The sequence below is a fragment of the Dendrobates tinctorius genome, unplaced genomic scaffold (genome assembly GCF_039654945.1).
Source record: "Dendrobates tinctorius isolate UK_male_01 unplaced genomic scaffold, ASM3965494v1 ptg000133l, whole genome shotgun sequence".
Classification (NCBI taxonomy): domain Eukaryota; kingdom Metazoa; phylum Chordata; class Amphibia; order Anura; family Dendrobatidae; genus Dendrobates; species Dendrobates tinctorius.
In genome coordinates this window covers 43,811,709-43,837,326 of record NW_027361801.1, presented here as the reverse complement: position 1 = coordinate 43,837,326, position 25,618 = coordinate 43,811,709, and the positions used below count along the sequence as shown (strand labels likewise).

Sequence of the window (25,618 nt, the reverse complement as noted above, 5' to 3'; positions counted from 1 at the left end):
TTGCTTGGGAGGTTTGAGTCCGAGAGGCACGAAAAAGCCATTTTTTGAAATGCTTTTGTTCTGGAAGGGCTTTTTTCTTGTCGGTGGCCTTCTCTATGATCTCATCTAGGGCCGGTCCGAAGACATACTCCCCCTTAAAGGGTATGGCACAGTTTCGCCTTGGAGGTGATGACACCACTCCACATTTTGAGCCAGAGCGCTCTTCTGGCTGAGTTGGATTGTATCAGAGATATGGCGGCAACCCTAATGGATTCCATGGAGGCCACCGCTAAAAACCCAGTAGCTTTATGAAGGATGGGTAGGGAGTCTAATAATTCACCTCTGGAAGTACCCTGAGATATATGGGTTTCTAATTCCTCAAGCCAACGAAACAGAGCTCTAGCGATGCAGGTGGAGGCAATGTTAGCCTTTAAAGTGGACGTAGATGTCTCCCAAGATTTCTTTAGGAGACTATATTCCTGTCTATCAGGTCCTTCAATTGTGAAGCATCCTCAAATGGGAGCGCAGTTCTCTTTGCGACTCTTGCCACCTGAATGTCGACCTTAGGAACGTCCCACTTCACAGAATCGCTTTCCAGGGGAAACCCATGTTTCATTTCTGAGGGAGTGCTGAGACGTTTTTCCGGCAGTTCCCACTCCTGTGAAATCATGTCCACTATGTTGGCATGCACCGGGAACCCTATGCGTTTTTCTGTTTTAAGCCCGCCAAACATTTGGTCCTGAATGAATTGAGGCTCTGGTTCCTCTTCTAAACCCATGGTGCTGCGTACTGCATTTACCAGCTCCTCGATATAGTCGGAGGAGAAGAGATATTTTCGGATTTCAGACCTGGGCGATACGGGTTCCTCCCATCTAGCAGAGGACGATGAATGAGACAGGTCAGACTCAGAATCAGAGTCCTCGAACTGTATCTTTTTGTTCCCTGGAGAATGGGGTGGTGGCGGTGGAGGGGTAAAGGCCTCTAGGGAAGACTGCACTTCTTGTCTGACCAGGGAGCGAAATTGCTCTAAAAAGGGACGGCTGCTCCGCTCTAACTACTTTGTCGGTGCAAGACCGACAAAGTTTTTTAATCCCATAACGAGGGTAGTTTTACATTACAGAATGGGCACTTTTTCCTAGTTTCGGCTTTGGGGGTAGACTTTTCTCCCTAAAACAAAATGGAGAGAGAAGTCATGAAAAAAGGGCACCCCCTAATTGTTATCACCACCCCACGGACCCCTCCCCTGCAAACACTCACTGTATCAGGGGCAGCGCTGGGCTCTGCAGACGCAGGGCATGAAGTGCTATCCATGTTGAGGGAGTCTGTCTTACCTCCATGTAGAATTCAGCAGGATTTTTATGCTCCTCTGAGCCAGCACCTGCCCTCTAGCGTTCCGGTTCCCCACCCCCCTCCCGGGTCCATGTGCCGGCATTAGGAGTGGGCACCGCGCGCAGCGCGGCCATTAGTCGGAAATTGGCATCCTCCCAGGAGCGCCGATACCGGAAGCGACGCGCGCGGCCCACTGACATCACTTCTGGGACGCCCAGACACCGCGTGCTAGAGGGGGAGAGACCAGGGAGCTCCAAGAGGGCCCCGGTCGGGGATCTCTGGCCTGCTTTGCCATCTCGGGGGCGCGGGAAGGCCAGAGAGGGGTCCTGAGGTCACCCAAGGGGACGACGGAAGCAGCGTCGAGGAGGAGGCGGGAAGCGACCAGCTGCCTGGCATTCTGACACAGGTAAAACCCGATCCCCGCTACTGCAGTCGCCAGCCACCACAGTATACGGACCTTTCCCTGCCCCATGAGGAACAGGAAAGACATTGGCAGGTGGGAGAGCCTTTTAACCTGTGTTTTCTGTCCCCCATCAGGGCAAAGAGGCAACCTCCGCATACAGTCGTGGAAGGTGACTAGAGAAAAAGGGTGACAGATTACCTTTAAAGAACGGTAGGAAACATTTAAAGTACATTAGCAAAGAGCTTTCATTATGGCAGATAGAGATTTACTTTCGCCTTGGGACCACCCCTTTAACACCTTTCCGACATCATCCGTAATAGCCAATGTCGGACTCCCTCCCTTTGATGTGGGCTCCGGCGGTGAGCCCACATCTTTCCCGGGACATGTCAGCTGTTTTGTACAGCTGACATGTGCCCGCAATAGCCGCGGGTGGAATAGAGATTAACTAGATAAATGCCACTGTCAGACGCTGATTGCATCAGAAATACACACACCAGTGACCCACGTCACGTGATTGTAGGGAGGAGAACCCCCATAGGTTGTCTGGGCCGGAACCAAGGGGATCTGGGTTCGTAGGGAAACAGTACCCGGGGAACAAAGGAGGAGAGCAGATCACTGAGCGTGACTGGGCAGCAAGGGGAGGGGCGAGTATAAAAGGAGCAGGGGGCGCGCAGGGGAGACAGTTGGTGGCACGCCAGACACTGAACAAGAGGCTGTGGGACTGTGAGAGAGCTAGGGCGGCCGACGGTGACCAGAGGGTAGAACAGCAGCAGAGGAGATTCTCAGTGCCCGTCAGAGAGGAGGTACCGAACTTACCGACCAGAGACAGTCACCCCCCGCCAAGTCGGGGACATGACCTTCCCACGGTCAACCGCAGTCGGTACCGCTGTGCTCCAGCCCTTTGCGGCCTGTCCGCTGTCTCCCGTGGCCGCCACCGCCGCTTCAAGCCTGCCCGCAGTGGCGGCCTGCCCGCTGCCGCCCCACTACAGTCCGCAGTTGCGGCCTGTGCATCACCGCCCAGTGCTGCCATTACCCCGCTACAGTTGGCAGTTGGGGCCTGCTCCTCGCCTACGGAGAGACTCTTTGCACAGGCCCAGTCCGTGCGCGTGACCTACCAACCGCCACTCTTTCAGACTACGTCACTACCCTGCTTGGGGGGTGTGGAGTCCCCGTGGACTCGCTAACGAACGGGACCCTGCTGTGGCTACAGGGGGTTACCGTAACGAAAGACTCCCTTAGGGCCTGTTGTGCCCCAACTTCTCCTGGGTGCTGGACACCTGAAGACTACGACAGTTCCTCAACAGCTGGGCCCAGCGGCTGCGATGTCAAAACAGCCACATCAGCAACACCAAAGCAGCCACACCAGCGACACCGAGGGACGTCAGGAAGGATAAGTTGAATTTAGGAAATAAGGACCCGTAGTTGGCCATTTCGTGGCCCCATAGTAGCTGGCCTTGCTGGGTCAGTCACATTCTAGTTAAAGAAAAGTGTTGTTATTGTTGAGTCCCTGTGAGGACAATTAGTGTTACCCCTTTTTGGCTGCTCAGTATAGCCCTAGCGGCTCCAGTTGATAAACGTTATTTTCCAAAACATGACTCAGTCTCGTGTCTAGTCACTGCATCCTGTGAACCTGCTGTTACCTACATGATCGCGGGTTACCAGTGTGTCAGCATGACAACCTAAGGTCTCCTGGAGACGTCTATGGTTGTCAGTGCCGGATTGCTGTGAGCACCGCCCAGTGGTCGGCACTCATAGCAAGTCAGCAATACTACTACATAGAGGCGATATGACCATCGCTTGAATGTAGCAGAGCCGATCAGGCTATGGCACCTTCTAGTCTCCCATGGAGACTATTGAAGCATGCTAAAAGTAAAAAAAATAAAAAATGTGTTTAAAAATATTAAAAAAAAACTTCAAATCACCCCCCTTTCGCCCCATTCAAAATAAAATCAAACACATCTGGTATCGCCACGTTCAGAATCGCCCGATTTAAAAAAAAAAAAAAAAAAAACGGATTACGTACCGGTAATACTCTTTTGTAGAGCCACGACAGCACCCACTGAGAGAGGGGATCCGCCCCTAGGAACAGGAAACCTACAGAGAGATAAAAGGGGCGGTCCCCCTCGCTCCCTCAGTTGGATTACAGAGAACAAGAGGAACCGCGACACATGCTTTAGTCAATTTGTTCAGTAAGCGAATATATATATATCTATATATCTCTTTTGCTGTATACATTTCACATATTTATATACAGCCTCTATCCTTCACCCACCAGAGTGAACCACGTGTACATATATTAAGGGAGGGAAGTGAGCGGATGCTGTCGTGGCTCTACAAAAGAGTATTACCGGTACGTAATCCGGTTTTTTCTCTTCGTCACGACAGCACCCACTGAGAGATTGTCAGAGATAATCACCTGGGAGGGCCCACCGTGTCAAGGACAGATCTACCAAAGGCCAAGTAATTGGAAGATAAATCTAGCCTGTAGTGACTATAAAAGGCAGAAGGAGAAGACCAGGTTGCAGCCTTACATGCTAGCTCAATTGGGACATCCGTCCTTTCGGCCAAGGAAGAAGATATGGCTCGTACAGAATGTGCCATCACGCCCTGTGACGGGCCTTCTCCTTTTTGCCGAAAATGCAAATGTAATTGCGTTTTTGATCCACACTTCTTGTTACCCTGGAAAGAGACAAAAAAAGCCCTGCTCTGCCTCCAGGGCCTAGAGTTATCTATATAGACTAAGATGGCCCCCCTTTTCGTCTAGGCAATACTATCTTTCCTTCTCTGGTGTTGCCGGGCTATCATAAAAAGGAGGGAAGGTAGATTTCTTGGATCTATGGAATTTAGCAGCCCCTCTAGGGAGGTAGGACGGGTCCGTCTTTGACACTATTCTGTCCTGAAATATTGTCAGGCAGGAGGATCTAATGACAGGGCCTGGTGAACATGCATTCTTCATGCTAATACTAAAGCTACCAATAAGGAGGCCTTCGATGAAACGCACTTTATTGAGGCCAAGTGTATGGGCTCAAATGGGCCCTGTGTGAAAGCATCTAGGATTAAGCTAAGGTCCCAAGGCAGTTTTTGAAGAATGTGAACCGGGTTTGCTTGCTGGCAAGCAGAGATAGATCGAGCTACCCCTTCGTTGCCCGCACGTCATAATTATACGAGGCCTCCAGAGCTTAAACTTGGACTTTTAGGGTTTAACTTCAAGTCCGAACTCGCGCCCTTTCTGCAGGAGCAAGTCATCTGAGAAACCCCTTAGCTTCGAGAACTGCCTCTCAAATTCCGTGCCATGAGGCGTAGACCTTTGACCTGAGGGTGGTCTTTGCGAGCGTAGGTCCCGATCCAGAGGGAGAACCCATGACATGGCTCTCAGCCATGAAGCCCACGGCTTTTTGGCTTAAACAGGCTATTAAGATGACTCTCGCTCCTTATTACCTTATCCTGGTAACCGTTGGTGACAGTAACATCGGAGGGACTGATGAACCGTTCAAGGGGTTTGAAGGGCGTTGAGTACATCCGAACTGTCTGTTCTGTACAGTGGAGCGAACCTTTCGACCCACCTATTGGTCCTTGTAGCAAACAGGTCTATCTCCAGCATGCCCCATATAGCCGCTATCATCCTGAAGATGCGCCGGCTGAGCACCGATTCCCCTTGATGCAGGGTATAGTGGCTGAGGAGGTGTGCTCCGGAGTTGTCCACTCCTCTGACATGGAGAGCAAACAGGGACAGGCTCTGAAGTTGCTTATTACCCTGACCAGGAGGATCAATAGGGACAACAGGTGTATTTTGGCTCTCTGCAAGATTCTTTCTGCGGTAGATATCAGAGTTCTTGACCGTATTCCTCCTCATACTATGAAGGTACCATACCATGAAGCATCATGAAGTAATATGAGGCCATATGAAGCACCAAGCACCATGAAGTACTCTGAAGTACCATGACGTACTATGAAGCACTATGAAGTACCATGATGCAATATGAACCACTATGAAGCACTGTGAAGGTACTATAAAGTACTATGACTTAATATGAAGCACTATGAAGTACTATGAAGAAATCTGAAGTACTATGATGGAATATGAAGTACTATGATGCAATACTAAGTATGATGTAGTACTATGAAGTACTCTGAAGCAATATGAAGTATTATGAAGCAAAATGATGCACTATGCAGTACTATTATGCCATTTGAAGTACTATGATGCAATGCTAAACATGATGAAGTACTATGAAGTACCCTGAAGCAATATGAAGTACTATGACTTACTATGATGCAAACAAGAAGCACAATGAAGTCCTATGACATACGATGGCGTACTAAGACATATCATGAAGTACCATGGAGTACCATGAAGCAATATGATGCTCTATGGCATACTATGACGCACTATGATGCAACAAGAAGTACTACGAAGTACTATGACATACAATGATGTACTATGACATATCATGAAGTACCATGAAGCGACGTGATGCGCTATGGCACACTATGATGCACTATGATGCCACCAGAAGTCCTATGAAGTACTAGGAGATATGACGTACTATGACGTATCATGAAATACTATGGAGTACCCTGAGGTACCATGAAGCAATATGATGTGCTATGGCACATCCTGATGCACTATGATGCAACCAGAAGTACTATGAAGTACTATGACATATCATGAAGTACCATGAAGCAATATGACGTACAATGAATTATATCATTGGCTGTGTGTGCTTCACTATTTGCGCCTTTTTGTTTTCTCTTTTGATTCATCTTTGGCGCATGTTTGCACCGGGCCATAGTATTTGGTAATTTATACAGTGGTGTCCACTTTTCACTGCATATCCTTCGCACTATGAAGCACCATGAAGTATTCTATGATGTAATACGATGTATCCAGACTCTATTATACTATATGATATACATAGGCCCCATGGGGTACAGATAGACTTACGGCCCCGCTTGAAGGAGCCAAACAAGAGACCAGGCCCACAGTTACATTCAAGGGGGTACCCTCTCAGAGTTCCAGATAACCTCCACTCGGAATGGTACATCTCATTTGTCAGAGTGACCTCACCCGAAGGAGCAAATTAACGAGCCGCAACTGGCAATCTTCACAGAGACAAGGTGCTGGATTAACCCCTTATGCCCTTTATGGGTGGAGTAGTTAAGTTGCAAGAAAAGGTCTAAACTATAAAATCGACCCATACGCTTCACAGAGTCATTCTGAAGTCCCCCCCATAAGGCTCTGTGCAGACAAACATGCAATTAACTGAGGTCAGATCAAAAGATGTAGCCTTACCAAGGCATAGAAGCCCATCTCTGTAAGCATACCTCAGCACATGAAATTGTGTGTGCCTAGGACTGCTACCAGTATGCTGCTGTTTACCAGGATCTATGACTGGTATTCCATTCGGGTACTTGCCTGGCTTCCAGCTACTTAGCTGCTGCCATCTAACGAGAGCAGTCACAGACTGAAATGGCTGCCGACCCTCGGAGAGCAGGAGAAAGTGAGTGAATTCCTGTACACTGCTTCACTGACCCCTGCCGGGTGTTGTAGCCACCAATTGCAAACTGAGGGTCCAGCTATACTGAGCTTCCCCTCCAGGGAGCAGGGTGAGGTCAGACCTTCGGCATGTGCATTTTTTTTTTTTTTTTCTTTACACATCAACCAGACTAGGGATCTTCAGCTGGTCTCCCCCTCTGGTAATTGCCCTGCCTTCATCTGCTCAGCAGCCACCTAAAGAGAGAAGCCCCTCGTCTCCTTGATGATTAACACATGGTACCGGCTGTGGAAACTCATCCTAAGACATGGTCTGCTTCACCGTCTACCACATCTTTCCGTGGAACCACTCTGTCTAGAGCGTCCATTCTTTCTGCTGCTCTACGATAGCACCTCCACCACTTCATGTGGGTGTACCTTGCACCGCCATAAGAGGCGTTCTGAGACGTGGTTCGCTTTCCCGTCTACCACTTTTATCCGTGGCCATACAAGGCCTTCAACTGCAGACCCTTTGCGCAAACGTGCGCCAGTTCCACTCCAGCCATATCGTGCTGCATCCGTGAGCGAGGACGGCCCCACCCGGACACCTGCCTCACGCAGTCATTATCAGCCGAGGGGGGAGTCAATCTGACGCGACTCTCATTGTCCCTCTGGGACTCAGGCCCACCATGCCAGCCCCCCTTCTGTGCCTCTCATACGCGCCAGGACGGCCTCTCCCGGTCTACGCTATCGGACCGGAGCCAGTTCCACTCCAGCCATATGCTGCATCACCATGCCAAGCCCCCGGCTGCTGGCCTTCTGCTCCTCTCATACGCGCCAGGACGGCCTCTCCCGGTCTACGCTGTCGGACCGGACCATACCACTAACCATCCGCCAGGAGTCAGGTATGGAATCAGCGTTCAGCATCTTATCGCGTCCTCATCATACCTGGGGGTGCCGGTAGCCTTGACGCTGAGTCGCGCTCTCACTCTGAGCCAGGACGCTCTGGTCCGTAATGCATTCTTCCAAGGGGAGTCTCCATAGGTGCCAGCTCCTGCCGTACGTGAGCCAGGCACACCGTTACCAGGCCTCACGCTGCATTACCAGCTGAGGGGGGAATTGAATATCAGACTTCCCCCGATGCTGGTTCCAGCTCTGAGGCCCCTGCAGCTCATATGGATGCTGTACAGGCGGCAACCAGGCCAGGTATCCTCTTCTCTCTATGGGCTCCTTCCAGGAACAGGAAACCAACTGAGGGAGCGAGGAGGACCGCCCCTTTTATCTCTCTGTAGGTTTCCTGTTCCTAGGGGCGGATCCCCTCTCTCAGTGGGTGCTGTCGTGGTCAAGAGAAAAAAAAAAAGATTAACCTGATTGCTGAACGGCGTAGTGAGAAAAAAAGACAAACCAACAATTACTTTTTTTTTGGTCGCCGGGACATTGGATTAAAATGCAATAGCAGGCGATCAGAAGATCGTATCCGCACCACGCAAAAAAATAAGCCCTCACCCAGCCAGAGATCACGAAAAATGGAGACCGGTATCGGAAAATTATGCAATTTTTTTTTTTTTATCATCAAAGTTTGGAAATTTTTTTTTTCATTACTTAAATAAAAAATAACCTAGACATGTTTGGTGTCTATGAACTCGTAATGACCTGGAGAATCATAATGGCAGGTCAGTTTTAGCATTTAGTGAACCTAGCAAAAAAGCCAAACAAAAAACAAGTGTGGGATTGCACTTTTTTTGCAATTTCACTGCACTTGGAATTTTTTTCCCCATTTTCTAGTACCCGACATGGTAAAACTAATGGTGTCGTTCAAAAGTACAACTCGTCCCGCAAAAAATAAGCCATCACATGGCCATATTGACGGAAAAATAAAAAAAATAAAAAGTTATGGCTCTGGAAAGAAGGGGAGCAAAAAACGAAAACGCAAAACCGAAAAAAGCTCCAGGGGGGTTAAAGACTTCCTATTGTATCTCTTTGGTACTTTGAGTGAATATGGTGCAAATAGCATTAAGACCCTGACCCCGCTGTTGCTGTACATGGACATCACACTGCACTATCAGGACCAGCCTAGGAAAGCATGCTGTGTAGGGCCTCACTAAAAGGGGGTCCTGGCAAAGGATGTGAGTGGTATTTTTCACCTGGAAAACTTTACAGCTGTTTTTTTAGATTTGTTACAAGTTGAATAAGGCACATTACTTACTAGTCCTTCCCTCTTAATTCATGTCTGGTATAAATCTAAATTAAAGTGTAATGAATAACCAGATTTCACAATATAAACTCCATGCGGTATTATATAGATCTTAGACCTGATGAGTTTGATGTAGTTACTTTGAGAATCCATGCTAGAAGGGCTATATAATCCTAGAATATTGGAAATGTTGCACATCCATCATTACATATTCAATATGCTATATTTATACAAGACAGGATAATAGTAAGAAAAATGTATAAATCCTGGAGTGAACAGGATCGTTGCAGGCCATAGTCATAGAAGGAACAATTCCCTTACCTGCCTGTAAAACTCTTTTACAGGGTCATATAAATCCCAGCCGTTCGTAGGAAACCTTTCTTCACTTACAAATGCAAACAATTGCTGGAAAAAAAAAGACAAAATAGTGTTAAGTGACATTCTACAAAAAGTTTTTTTTTTTAGTGATGAGCGAGTGTGCTTGATAAGGTGGGTATCTGAGCATGATTGCGTCCTAATTGAGTATCTGTGACAGAAAATTGAGGATCCTTTTTTTCAAAACCTGGCGGATTGTGACTGATTGTAAAAAACTGAAGTGTGAAAGAGGCCTAAGGCTGCATTGTCTGGCGGCTGTTTGACAGCAACAACACATGCAGGGATTGCCTGTTTGTTAGTCTATCCCTGAATGTGTTGCTGTCAAACAGCCACAAGACATGAAACTAAAGACTCGATCATTTTATTTCAAGCACGCCGAAAATACTCGATTAGGACACGAGCATGCTCAGATACCACATTATCAAGCACGCTCGCTCATCACTAGTCAACCTGTGAAGTCATTCTCTAAACTGCATGGAGAATAACATATAACCTGTCCATTCCGGTTACATCAGCCCAACATAGTAGGATTTTAAAAAAGTTCTGAAAATTTTTAGTTTTTTACTGTACATTATTATAAAATAAGCTTTGCACATTATTGATCAATAATTATATTAATTGAAATCTATCGAGGAGGAGTTCAGATGAAGTTGTAATATATCCTTAAGTGGGAAAAGCAGTAGGTACAGATGTGACACCTCAAATACCCCACCTCAAAAATTACTTATGACAACAAGAGATCCCAAGAGGGCTGTTTGCACAGTGACTTGGCTAAAACCTTGGGAAAAGACGGTAAAAAAAAAAAAAAAAAAAAAGAGTATTCACAACAAGATCTTTGTGAACAAGTATTAAACACTATTATCTTGCCGTTTAAACAGGTGGCCGATCTCCCAATGAACGCGCAAACCGCTTGTTCATCAGGTGAAATGATCTTTTTTTGCAACATAAAACAAAAAAAAAAAGTTCTTGGCACCATCCTGTGTAAACAGGACTCGTACAACAAGAAGTCTGGCAGCCTACGTGCTAGAGTAGATCACTCAGTGGGCATCATTTGCTTTGGCCTCAATCTGTAAATATACATTTAAACGGCCATCGATGGGTAGAAGTTTGCTGATCTGCAGGCGTATCGTGCCACCATGCAGTCTGTGTAAACGGACCCCAAGGCTGACCATACCGACTAGTGACTGTCGTTCAGCAGACATCCATCTCCGCCGACTCTCTCCCGGTTTCTTTATGAGAACGCTGTCGTCCTTTCTCAGTGAGAATAATACAATCGGTAGCCCAAAATCGGACATGCACAAATGAGGCCCCTCCCAACCATCAGTCGGCTGGTGCTCCCATACACATTAGTCCAACTGCCTAACAGGTCGTTATCGGTGAGCGAGCAGCCATTAGTCTAATATGTTTGGGGGGCATTAATTCCCCTAAGTGTGGCAGCCCTACTGGCCAGTATTGGCACACACCAAAACATCGGTTTGGCAGATCCACAGTGGGTTACCATGTGGTCGTCTTCCAGACGCAGAGGACTAAACCTTTTAGTACCCATCCCACAGTAACACAACACAAGGTCGTTTTACCAGTAGGTGTCAATTTCAGAAGACTATATGGCGGCATCCACAGCGCTCGTTAGAGAAGAGGGGAAAAAAAAGAAGGGGAGTCTTGTAATCAAACCGTTTGCAAGAGAAGAATAAGGAAAGGATAATGTGCACAGAAAGCAATCTGAACAATGTGTCTACTGCTGGGCTGTGAATGACAGATTTGCTGTGATCAGTATCTTCCCTCAACACGGCAATTTCTGCACAAAGAAACACCTCCTTTACTTCCAAGTGCCTAACGATTTCTTACTGCGCCACCACTTAACACATTTAAATGAGGCGAGGAGTTAATAAATGGCATGATACAAGGAATAAACAGGGTTAAAGGGAAGTGATCATGAGAAAATTTCTAATCAGGTGCCTTATTTTAATTTTTTTTTTTTTTTTTTATTAAATATGCATTTATCCCCAGATTATGATCTACATTAAGAAAACAAAATGATTAATCTTGCAGTTTTCACACTGGCCACTCAGGCAAAATTAGGCCCATTTTTCCTGTCCTTTCATAAAGAATTCAAGAGTCAGGTGATACACAGCTGATAACACAGGATCTATCAGTCACAACAGCGATGTCACAGCTCACATGCTCCCCCAACCTGCACAATGACCTCTGCACTCACTCATTAGACACCTCAATACCAAAAGATAGGGTCAGCATCAGACCCTTGATGATGATGTACACGTGAATTTCCTGAAACAGGAAATCTATAAAAGCCCCAGTGACTGGTGTGAAAATAGCAAGATCTTATTTTTACATTTTGAGTAAAGATTAAGATTTGAAAAAGAAAAAATACACAGAAAATACTTTTATCACAAGCCGATATAAACCAGAGGTCATCTTCTAATGACAGCTTCTCTTTAGCCATATTACAGTCCACAGGCAACAGTGAAATCACAGCCATCACATTAATCTGCAACTGGGCCTAGAAGGTCATACTAAGTGCATGGGTTTCCAGCCTTCCTATGGATCAAACAATGATATAAAAGGTTGAAAGTCATTCCACAGGCTGCGCCATACGTGTGCAATAGGAGCGGGTCCTGCATATACTGACATTTACGGCATTTCTTGTAAATCATACATACACCTGGCTAAAAGCCATTTCACTCACATGCGAGACAAATTTTATTTTTACATGTTACTAAGGGAACTTGAACCTGCGATTATCATATTGCTTACACCACAGTATTGCGGTATATAGTATAAAAAAAAAAAAAAAAAAAATAAGTCTACTAGTAAGCGCAGCCACAGGCAGGTCTTCATAAGAGCACCATCATGGAAAGGTGTTCCCCCCAGACCACGCACCTCAAATGCAGTTTTTGACAGTGGCATTTATGAGGTTTAACGACCGCACCTGAATGGTTAAACTACCGGACAGCAGCATGGAATACGTTGAAGGGTGCAAGTTTTTAAAATGGTATATCTTTTGGGGGGTTTATAATATATATAGGTCCCTCCAAATCACTTTAAAACTAAAAAGGTTCATAAAATTAAGTTTTGTAAGTTTGCTTGGAAAAAATACCGTAAATATTGCTTCTATATTTCGCATAAATAAGAACATTTTACAGATGGTGCTGATGCAAAGCAGATATGACGGGAATGGTATTAACTGTGTAGAGTGACTATCTCGATTAAAAGGGATAATGATTCAAAGTTGAAAATTTGCAATTTTTTTTTGAAAATCTCAAATTTCTGATATTTTTAGAAATAAATTCAAAAGTACATAGACCTAAGTTTATTATTAAAGTATAATGTGTCACAAGTAAAAAAAAAAAAAAAAAACTCAATGACTGGGATATCTTGAAACATTCCAGAGTTATTGCCACAATCTACATTGGTCAGTGTTTGAAAAATTTGTCCTGTACACACAAAAAAAAAAAAAAAAACCCACACTGAATTAGGTGGATGGGAATAGATTAAGGCTGTGCACACGTTGCGGATTGTAAGCGTTTCTGCCACGTTTTTCCGCCTTGAAAACGCATACAAAACGCAACCCATTGTATTCAATGGCATTCCGCACATGCTGTGCTAATGCTGCGTATTTTTTCACGGCGGAATCGCATTGCGCAAAAATACACAGCAAGCTCATTCTTTTTGCGGAATCGCGGAGATCCCACACACACAGGAATGCATTGATCCGCTTACTTTCCGCATGTGGCTTTTATTTTTTCTATATTTTTAACATTATATCTTTTTACTATTGATGCCGCATAGGCAGCATCAATAGTAAAAAGTTGGTCACACTTGTCAAAACACTGACAAGTGTGACCAACCTGTCAGTTTTCCAAGCGATGCTTCAAATCGCTTGGAAAACGCTAGCATTCTGCAAGCCAATTACGCTTGCAAAACGCTAGTTTTTTGCGGGAATTCCGCATGCGAGTTTCCCGAGGCAGGGAGTTACGGAATTGCCGTGGAAATTTCCGCGGGAATTCCACACATGTGCACATAGCCTAAAAGCTTGAATATCACATGGCAAGTGAAAATTAACATGGCAAACTAACAGTCAATGATAACATTTATATTCTGGCAATATATTTGACAGCACATGCTGTCGCAGTGGGATGACTTTACGCTTTTTTAATCCTAGGTTTTGACCACAGAAATATTGTTTTATTATTGCGCCACGGTGCCTTATATGTGAAAAGGGGTATACATAAAAACAAGAATAATCTTGAACCAAACGCGTCACTGACAGGTACAGGAGGAGGATAGAGGACCCTCCTGGTGAGGGATCAATCTACAATGGATGGGTGAGGATACAACAGGTGAGGATAGAGCTGGTCATGCAGTGGTATGGTGGATGGGTGGTTAATGCAAGTTGTAGGCTTTTCGTAGAAGGTAGGTCTTCAGATTCCTTTTTGAAGGTTCCCATGGTAGGAGAGGGTCTGATATGGTGGGATAGACCAGTAGAGCGTTGCAGAGTAGAGGGGATGCAAGGGAGAAATCTTGTATACGATTGTGGGAAGAGAAGAGAGTAAAAGTCTTGTGAGGATCGGAGTTTGCATGCAGGTAAGTACCGCAATACTATGTAACAGATGGCGGAGATGTGGTGCATGGCTTTGTATGTCATATTTAGGGTTTTGAACAAGAGTCTTTGGGCAATGGGGAGTCGGCGAAGGGATTGGTGGAAAGGCCAGAGAATAGCGTGGTGACAGGTGGATAAGTCAGGCAGCAGAGTTTAGGATAGATTGGAGGGGTGCGCGATATTGTTTGGACATGTTCCTTCTGACATTCTACAATTCAGAGCGAGATGAAATCTTTATTTACATTATTAAAATAAGTTTGCTATCGCAAATGTTACTGCCCTGTATTTTAAATATGTGAATTAAAGAAGATGATCTTTATCAAACCCTCAAAAGGTTGCATCATCTGCCGGAAACTCAGGGCTGATGGCGTCTGGCATTGACGAGGTCCTGAACTCCGAGTGAACTACAAACAATGAGGAAGTGTGAGCTGGTGACGCTACGTTCTTTTGTTATTTATATTAAGGGAGACCCACATAAACATCTTGCAGATGTTGTTCTTGGTGGTATTTGAACCTCGGACCCCAGTAATGCTGCCAGAGTAACAACTCAAACAAGAGGAGTGAGGGCCTTGCTCAAAAGCTTATATCCTAGAAGGAAGTGGGAGGGGGGATGGGACGGGACACAAAAAGGTAAAAAAAAAAAAAAAAAAAAAGCTTGTAGTTTAATAAGGGTATGCATTGTAAGGCCTCTTTCACACGTCCGTATCTCCGGTACGTGTGGTGAGTTTTCGCACGTACCGAAGACACGTACTCACCTAGACCTATTCAAATGAATGGGTCTGTGCACATGTCAGTGTGTTTCCACGGACCGTGTGTCGGTGGGCAAAACACGCTGACATGAGCACAGATGGCAAAACGTCCTGCACACGGAGAACACACATTGATGTCCTCCGTGTGACATACATCGGCACCGGGGAAGAAGGGCTACAGTAAGTGCTGTTCCCCGGCGGCTGGTGCTGAAGCCGGCTGTCATCATTCTCCCCTGCTCTGTCGGCGAGCAGAGGCGAATGATGAGCGTTATCTTAAAGTTCGAACAGCAGCAGGCGGGGGCTTTTGGGACACTTACCCCCATCAGACATCTGCTGCAGATCATAACAGTGACAGTAGGTGCGGATGATTGGGGTATTCCACAGCCCCCACCTGCTGTCGTCTGGACTTTAATATAACACTCATCATTCGCCTCTGCTCACCAGCAGAGCAGGGGAGAATGATGAGCTGGCTTCAGCACCTGCCGCCAGAGAACAGCGCTTACCGTAGCGCTTCTTCCCCGGCGGCTGTCCGTGTGGTACTGATGCGGCACACGGTTGGCACATGTAGTACGGACACGTATATCTCCGGTACCGGTTATTCGGTACCGGAAATAAACAGACGTGTGAAAGAGGCCAAAGCTGCATTAATTGGTTATCAACCAGCGACCGGTACAAAATGCTACTGCGTGCATTAGGACAGATGATAGAGAGGACCACATTCTGTAAAAAAAAAAACAAAAAAAAAAACATAGGAAGGATAAACAGAGAACAGTTAGATTAGCGAGTTGATACGATATCCCTGCTTAAGTAGGTGTTTAAACAGCAAAAATTAAAACTGAATAGTTAGTATCAACCTGATTATTTAGGGCAGCGCGTTCCAGAGAACAGACGCAGCATAAGTAAAGTCTTTGAGACGAGAGTGGGAGGTTTGAATTATGGACCATGTTCGTTCACGAGCACTAATAGGGTGGTAGACTGAGATCAGGGAGGAGATCAAGACCAACTAGTGGCAAGATGCAGTCACGAACATGATCCTCTAAATCACACAAATACATAGTTTGAAGAATATCGGAGATATAATTTCATGTCGATCATTTGTATCCAATCTGGCATACAATTACAAAAACCCCTATGGCGTGCAGCTGTAAGAGAACACTTAGCTCAGCTCATACAGTTTCCAGAACATTCCAGAAACATAATTCCCTAAGGAGTTATGGAGATGCTATTCCTCCTAGCCGTACATAGTGCATACTTCCAAGATCGCAAGAACATGGCAAACGCCTGCCTGGGTCTCGACCCATTCAAGCACCCAGGGGTATGGAGATGCATAGACCAGCTAGTAGAAATCAGACAGCAAAGCCGTGTTTGGTCTTAACGCGCAAAGGGGGGCAGCCAGATCCACAGTGGTGCCAAAATCGCCTCCCTAGAACCATTTATTAAGGAATTATGACCCATCTTAGGTTTTGGAGTTTTAGCTGCAGAGGCAAAGGGGAGGAGATTTAGGTTCAGCCCAGAGGAGATAAGGGAAATAACCCAAAGGGGATAAAGGCTTGTGTAAGACCATGTGGTCTCTCTGTTATGCATGCTGTTCACTTCGACAGTGGGGGTTGTGTCTAGTAACGCGTTGTAAAGGACCTAGGTGCCTGCTGGCAGCTCATGCCCCCTGCAGTCCCGCGCACACATGACCGATCACCACCCAGTAATTGACATGATCCATCTGCTTATATCTTGTCATGCCATTGTATGTATAGTGTACTATCCAGTGTACCCTTAAGGCGATTAAATATACAATTTAACCTTGGACTTCTCTTTAATCTCGATCCACAAATCCACACGTCCGTATTCTCGGTTTAATTTCCCATGCTACTGGGGCTGGTTTCTGGCCTGATATAATCCAGTTAATGGACCAGGCTTATATCTAACAAGGAATTATGGCTGTCCAACCAGGCTGGCAGCGATCTGTTTCACTGGGGAAATGGGCATCTCAGCCTGTCAGGACTGTGAGAAAGTGTGGTGCCACGTCAGTGACTGCGTGGGCCCACATCCTCTCACTTCCAGTGCCCCGCTGGGCCTGTGTGGACAGGGGACATCTGCATAAAACTGTACCAAGCTGACCTTACGTGTCCCGAGGGGGTGCAGAAAGTCAAGTTCACGATAAAGGAGAAACCGCACTACATGATCCATCTGATGCAATAGTTTCAAAGGGTGGTGAAGTGCATGTTCCTCACATGTGCTGGCAGCATGAGATTCTGTGTGATCCCTCTGGTGCCATCCTTCACACACAGTATAGACTAGCACTTAGGGCTGTGGAGTCTGTAAGCCAAACCACCTACTCCAGTATTTCCTTGACTTTCGACTCAACAGCACTGTCACTACTGAGCATGTACATAAAGTGCAGCACAGATTCATCTATGACTCCACAGCACTGGTCACTACTGAGCATGTACATAAAGTGCAGCACAGATTCATCTCATCTATGACTCCACAGCACTGGTCACTACTGAGCATGTACATAAAGTGCAGCACAGATTCATCTCATCTATGACCCCACAGCACTGGTCACTACTGAGCATGTACATAAAGTGCAGCACAGATTCATCTCATCTATGACCCCACAGCACTGGTCACTACTGAGCATGTACATAAAGTGCAGCACAGATTCATCTCATCTACGACCCCACAGCACTGGTTACTACTGAGCATGTACATAAAGTGCAGCACAGATTCATCTCAACTAAAAGCCCAGATCCTTAGATCAGGAATAGAACAGACATTTATAAGACATTTCATAACTTTCACAAATTATTATGAAAACATTTACAGCACATCCTGCATTGTACTACTGTACCCAATTTATCATATATTTTAGGAGTTAGTCTGTTTTATATCGACTCCAACTCCACCAAAATAGACTCAGACTCCACAGCCCTGCTAGCAGCTAACAAAAACAGTAGTCTGCAGCAAGATCAATTCCCAAAAAATTATATCAGTACCGCCAAAGGACACCCCATTTCCTGGCTTTGTGCAAGTGGCTGCATAATTTATTAACTACAGTGGATGCCTATACAACCACCTTTAAAAAAGCCAATCAGAACAGACAAAGGAAATGAAGTCTTATGGCGCTTTCCTGGAGCAGCTGCCCCTATATTCCAATGAGCATTGAGGGTTGCTGTGGACAGAACCCCAATGGTCAGAAATAGATGGCAGTGACATAGCCTAATGGAATGGGCCTAATACCTTTAAGACTGAATATTTATAAGCTGTATTACAAAATCATCCAATAGAGAAGATTCCTAAGGCAATCCATTAAAAACTGTACATGCACCTCAAAGCAATATGTACAGATTTCCCAGACCATAAGTGAGCACTAAACTTACAATAATCTGCAAAGAAATACTCACTACATCCCCTCTAATTAGCCATTTACCAGGCAAAGCAGCAAACTTATTAACAAGCACAGCTATTATCAGAGGAGTGTGCAATTACATAAGCCAACAAAGCGGTTGATTGATGGCTCCTTATTACAGTACGTAACGCTCATGTTTTGCACCATCAGGTCTTTCGAAACAGAAAATAAGTGGTCTGACATGTAAAACTAGTCTGACTGTATAAGGACAAGTGAGAGCGGAAGTATACACTATTCATTGGGGAACAGGAAGCTGTGCAAGGTATACAAAGCGAGGGTGAGAAGCAGCAGTAGGGATGTGGTAAGGGCAGAATGCAATACACACTGTCAAATCAAAACTAAGAAGAACAGCTGTATAGAGGAGAGTAACCCTACCACAATGAATGAAGCCAATAAAAACATGGACTGCCCAAGCAAACAGCTGATATTTCTAGGGGAGTTACAGCCCCCTGTGCACAGATTAGTGACAAGAGAACGTGCTGGGATAAGTAGTTATCCACACATGATCGAGTGTTTACCGAGTGTCTGCAGCGTGCTCGAAAAATATGTTCGACTCCCCATGGCTGCACATCTTGCAATTGTTAGGCAATCCCGGCATGTGTTGCGGCTGTCGAACAAATCGGCAATCCCGGCATGTGTTGCGGCTGTCGAACAAATAGGCAATCCAGTCATGTGTTGCGGCTGTCGAACAAATCGGCAATCCCGGCATGTGTTGCAGCTGTCAAACAAATAGGCTATCCCGGCATGTGTTGCGGCTGTCGAACAAATCGGCTATCCCGGCATGTGTTGCGGCTGTCGAAAAAATAGGCTATCCCGGCATGTGTTGCGGCTGTCGAAAAAATAGGCTATCCCGGCATGTGTTGCGGCTGTCGAAAAAATAGGCAATCCAGTCATGTGTTGCGGCTGTCGAACAAATCGGCAATCCAGTCATGTGTTGCGGCTGTCGAACAAATCGGCAATCCAGTCATGTGTTGCGGCTGTCAAACAAATCGGCAATCCAGTCATGTGTTGCGGCTGTCAAACAAATCGGCAATCCAGTCATGTGTTGCGGCTGTCAAACAAATCGGCTATCCCGGCATGTGTTGCGGCTGTCAAACAAATAGGCTATCCCGGCATGTGTTGCGGCTGTCAAACAAATAGGCTATCCCGGCATGTGTTGCGGCTGTCAAACAAATAGGCTATCCCGGCATGTGTTGCGGCTGTCAAACAAATAGGCTATCCCGGCATGTGTTGCGGCTGTCAAACAAATCGGCAATCCAGTCATGTGTTGCGGCTGTCAAACAAATCGGCAATCCAGTCATGTGTTGCGGCTGTCAAATCGGCAATCCAGTCATGTGTTGCGGCTGTCAAACAAATCGGCAATCCAGTCATGTGTTGCGGCTGTCAAATCGGCAATCCAGTCATGTGTTGCGGCTGTCAAATCGGCAATACAGTCATGTGTTGCGGCTGTCGAACAAATCGGCAATCCAGTCATGTGTTGCGGCTGTCAAATCGGCAATCCAGTCATGTGTTGCGGCTGTCAAATCGGCAATACAGTCATGTGTTGCGGCTGTCAAATCGGCAATACAGTCATGTGTTGCGGCTGTCAAACAAATAGGCTATCCCGGCATGTGTTGCGGCTGTCAAACAAATAGGCAATCCAGTCATGTGTTGCGGCTGTCGAACAAATCGGCAATCCAGTCATGTGTTGCGGCTGTCAAATCGGCAATCCAGTCATGTGTTGCGGCTGTCAAATCGGCAATACAGTCATGTGTTGCGGCTGTCAAATCGGCAATACAGTCATGTGTTGCGGCTGTCAAATCGGCAATCCAGTCATGTGTTGCGGCTGTCAAACAAATAGGCTATCCCGGCATGTGTTGCGGCTGTCAAACAAATAGGCAATCCAGTCATGTGTTGCGGCTGTCAAACAAATAGGCAATCCAGTCATGTGTTGCGGCTGTCAAACAAATCGGCAATCCAGTCATGTGTTGCGGCTGTCAAACAAATAGGCTATCCCGGCATGTGTTGCGGCTGTCAAACAAATAGGCAATCCAGTCATGTGTTGCGGCTGTCGAACAAATCGGCAATCCAGTCATGTGTTGCGGCTGTCAAATCGGCAATCCAGTCATGTGTTGCGGCTGTCAAATCGGCAATACAGTCATGTGTTGCGGCTGTCAAATCGGCAATACAGTCATGTGTTGCGGCTGTCAAATCGGCAATCCAGTCATGTGTTGCGGCTGTCAAACAAATAGGCTATCCCGGCATGTGTTGCGGCTGTCAAACAAATAGGCAATCCAGTCATGTGTTGCGGCTGTCAAACAAATAGGCAATCCAGTCATGTGTTGCGGCTGTCAAACAAATCGGCAATCCAGTCATGTGTTGCGGCTGTCAAATCGGCAATCCAGTCATGTGTTGCGGCTGTCAAACAAATCGGCAATCCAGTCATGTGTTGCGGCTGTCAAATCGGCAATCCAGTCATGTGTTGCGGCTGTCAAATCGGCAATCCAGTCATGTGTTGCGGCTGTCGAACAAATCGGCAATCCAGTCATGTGTTGCGGCTGTCAAATCGGCAATACAGTCATGTGTTGCGGCTGTCAAATCGGCAATACAGTCATGTGTTGCGGCTGTCAAATCGGCAATACAGTCATGTGTTGCGGCTGTCAAACAAATAGGCTATCCCGGCATGTGTTGCGGCTGTCAAACAAATAGGCAATCCAGTCATGTGTTGCGGCTGTCAAACAAATCGGCAATCCAGTCATGTGTTGCGGCTGTCAAATCGGCAATCCAGTCATGTGTTGCGGCTGTCGAACAAATCGGCAATCCAGTCATGTGTTGCGGCTGTCGAACAAATCGGCAATCCAGTCATGTGTTGCGGCTGTCAAACAAATCGGCTATCCCGGCATGTGTTGCGGCTGTCAAACAAATCGGCTATCCCGGCATGTGTTGCGGCTGTCGAACAAATAGGCAATACCGGCATGTGTTGTGGCTGTCGAACAAATAGGCAATACCGGCATGTGTTGCAGATGTTGAACATCTGAGACATGCAGCTGCGGGGACTATAACATATTATTCGAGCATGCTGAAGACACTCGGGTTAGCACATGACCATGTTCAGATAAAACCTTATCAGAGCATGATCGCTCATCAGTCATTATTCTGATGAATTGCCTTCTTAAAACATGGATGGCCCATATCTGGCAGACCGGGAGCCATTTGTACAGGGTGACTCCTTTCAAGCTAATAGAGAGGGTGGTCCTAAAAAGGTATGTGGATAGGAGTTCTGTTTGATGAGATAACCCTTTATCCACCTTCTAGAAGCGTTCGAGCTGTGGCTGAAATCACTACAGTCGGTTTGGATAGTCTTGGTAGGGGCTAGACCCCAAAGTTTATGAAGTGATGGCATCACTTAGCAATAAATCATTACTCCTTAAGACTACCTTTTTAAAAAGATAGCTGCATTATTTAAATAACACCAATAAAGCTCCCTATAATTTCTTTACAACTGCTAAAATATTTTTTTTTATTACATAATATATATATTAATATCTATATATATATCTATCTATCTATATATATATATATATATATATATCTCCCTCTATCTATCTACAGTATCTACATGTCTATATATCTATAAAAATATCTTGATAACCCACAAACTCCCAAGGACATAGCCATTATAGATCGGGTTAGATGACTTGCTTACAATATTACTTTAGAACTACACGCAAGAACATTTCCAGAAAGTGAACTGTGAAAATAGCAGTCGGGCTATAATGGAAGAGCCGGCTGAACTGAAAGAGAAAAGCCATTTGTCTTGGTCAGCTGGGAAGAAACAGGACAAGGTTATACACATCAAAATTCAGCACAGTTCATCAGTAGAAACCTGCATGAGAGGGAAGAAATGTTTATTTAGCTGGACACAACTGATGCATAGTGACTGCAGCTTTTTTTTTTTTTTTTTTGCAAAATGGAGCAAATATGTTGACGTTATAAATAAGATACTGGAATGAGGTTATGCAACATGATTCTTATACAAGGCCTAATGTGCCGCAGATAAACGTCAGTAAATAACACACAAATGCCATAGAAGGAGCACTGAGAGTGAGCGTGGCAAGGAGGCCATACACAGAAGAGCATGGTAGCTAACGTGAGATGCTCACCAAGACAGATGTTTATTAGGCGAGAAGCAAACATGCTCGGGTAAGTGTTACTCGAGCATGCTCGGGTGCCAACGGAGTGACTTCAGTGTGCTTGAATAATATGTTCGAGTCCCTGCGGCTGTATGCCTCGCAGCTTTTAGACAGCCACAACACATGCAGGGATTGTCTAACAAATTAGCTACACTCCGATTAGACATAAATACACTCATGCGCTCGCCACAGACACCAGAGAATTCTGACAGAGCACACATTGCGTTCAGAGGGTTCACAAATCTGCAGTCACACAGGGTGACTGCAGACTTGTATCCTAGGCCGAGCAACCCATTTAAAAAGGGGGTTGTCCCATAAGCAAGGCACATTTTAGTTTATAGATCTTGGAATAGAAAGTTCCACAATTTAATGGGCTGCTTCAGTTCAAGGGAAGCACATACCACATCTCCTGAGCAGGGGAGGAGGAAGCAGAAGTCGCTTATGATAAGCGAGTATACAGACGAAACAGCAGTGATGGCAGCTGCTGCATCCTTATTCAACACATTTCTCTGCCTGTTTTATCACAGGAGTGAGTGTTTCCAGATGTGAATACACCATAAATCAAGTCAGTGGCATGAGCTCAGCAGGTGCTGGAACTCCTAAGTCAATAATTTCATTTAAGGTGACCTCAGAGGGCTGGAGACATGGCAGAAACACTCGTGTACATAGTAGGGCCAATTTATTAGATTCTCTCAGCACAGGAACATTTTTTAGACATTAAATTGTGAAACTTGCTAATATTCCAAGATCTATGAATTAAAATGTACTTTGTTCATGACACAACCCCTGGGAGCAGTGCTGCACTGTCAGACACCACAAATAACGGTATATAGCAGTACACATTTATAGGATTATCTCAGCACAGGAACATTTGTTTAACACATCCAATTGTGGAAATTATCATTCCAAGATATATTGAGTAAAATGTATTTTGTTTGTGGGAGTCGGACAACTATTTTAATTATGTAAGTGAATGATGCATAGTACAAGAGGGGCTGATGGAGAAAGCACAAGTGGAAAATTGGAATTTCCTGTCGTTTTACAGGAGCAGCCACCCCAGTTATACAGAACAAATTATTAAGTAGTTAGTATGCAAATTATATTCATGATATATTTTATATTTTATTTTCTTATGATGTTCACTGACAACATACAATCCTACACATGCAGCCCAGAGGCTGTCTAGGACCTTACAACTAATTACCTACAAATAGGATAGATCATCAATATGAGACTGGTGGGAGTCAGACACTCTGCAACCCCACCAATCGCTGAAAATTGCTCTGGCATCACCGCAAAACAAGCGATGTCCAGACAGAACACAGCAGCAGTACTCACCTGCAGCCAGGTCTCCATACACAAGATAGCTGGTGACGTTTCTTCTCCCCAAACAAAAACATCAGCGAGTTAAGACTTTAGTCTAATGGGGAGCTAACGTTAAGCATTTGGTGCAGAAATTTTTGCATCTCTTGGCAGGAAAAATGCAGCATACAATTACAATACACTTTGTTAGTTTTTTGTGTGCAGGTTTTTCCCCACTACGAGTGAAATCTACAGCAAAACCGCTGAAAGAATTGATATGCTGCAGATTTAAGTCTTCATGTCAAAAAGCAGCAACGTGCGCATGAGACTTCAAAGTGATTGAGAACCCTGAAGTCTCAGGAAAGCCTTTTGGTTTTGTGACAAATCAGCACTGAAAAAAAAAAGCAGCGACAAATCTGCAACATGTGCGCATGAACTTAAGGCAAATTCCCTCCGCAGATTTGTTGAAGAATTTTTTGCGACCGTCACATTTAGGCCAATGGGGTTTGCACAATTCCCTGCAAACATATCGCATTCAGATGAATAGAACCTATCTTCCCCACATGAATACATACTTGATCTGACTGTAGACCATATTTTTTGTGCTCAAACACCTTAGATAGCTGTAGCCGAACACGGAGAGGGGAGAAAGCAGCTTTTAGACACTTATGGCTGCAGGTCATCTCCAGGGAAAACAAAAGGTTGAGATCCTTGTCTTCCTGACATCTGTCTGTGGACCTTTGGGCGGATTTTATACACATTAGATGTTGACAGTCCTGCACAATTTGCAGGTTTCAGACAACCAGCTACTATGTATGGGAGCCTCGAAGGCAAAGTCTGACTAATTTCTATCCCCTATATAAATGAGAATCCCTTCTGGCAAGGAGAGACATCTAATGTCTACATGTTCATCTACATGCAGCAATTTATCAAGCCGCTGAGGAGCTATAGGCGATTTGGTGGATTGACATGAGATTAACATCAGCGCAATCACTTCAATGCTGCCATTTTCTAATGTTTCCCCACGTATTGTAAATGAGGGCAACCTTTACGGATGACGCTAATGATCATTTTTTGTATTTACACTCAGTTCTGATAAATGCAGTCCGTTCTATATTTGATCTTCGTGTGCATTTATGGAATCAATCGCTGTGAGCACTAGAGATCAGACAAATTGTAACAACTATTGCAACATGTGAATAGGCTTAATTGCCGACTGTTTGGCCACCGCCTGTCATAATGGCTTCATCTGCAATAAAACACTGGTAGAAGAACATCAGACTGGAGCGGTAACACCATTTTAACAAAGAAATTTCATTAGTGCAAGGTCAGCAGCAGCAAGGAAAAGAAACATGGATTTTTGTGAGTACTCACCGTAAAATCCTTTTCTCCGAGACGCTCATTGGGGGACACAGAGACTGTGGGTGTGTGCTTCTGCCGTCTGGAGGCTGACACTAAGTATACAAAAAAAGAGTTAGCTCCTCCTCCGCCGCATACACCCTCGCCCCCAGACCGGGCGTAACTCAGTTTAGTGCATAAGCAGTAGGAGAACGCGCCTTAAACTCAGGCAAGAAATTATACGTCTGAAAAAGGGACCACCCTGATCCTTACATAAGGA

The 25,618-nt window shown here is 45.4% G+C and overlaps 1 protein-coding gene across 5 annotated transcripts in view; it reads right to left on the bottom strand.

Moving 5' to 3' along the window:
* The window catches only part of MTM1 (myotubularin 1), a 121,323-nt gene that overhangs the window by 32,340 nt on the left and 63,365 nt on the right, over positions 1–25,618 (bottom strand). For all 5 annotated transcript variants that reach the window (XM_073543603.1, XM_073543602.1, XM_073543600.1 and 2 more), the window contains one exon: positions 9,700–9,783. In XM_073543603.1, the coding sequence (XP_073399704.1) occupies positions 9,700–9,783 (84 nt within the window). The remainder of the gene's footprint in view (positions 1–9,699; positions 9,784–25,618) is intronic.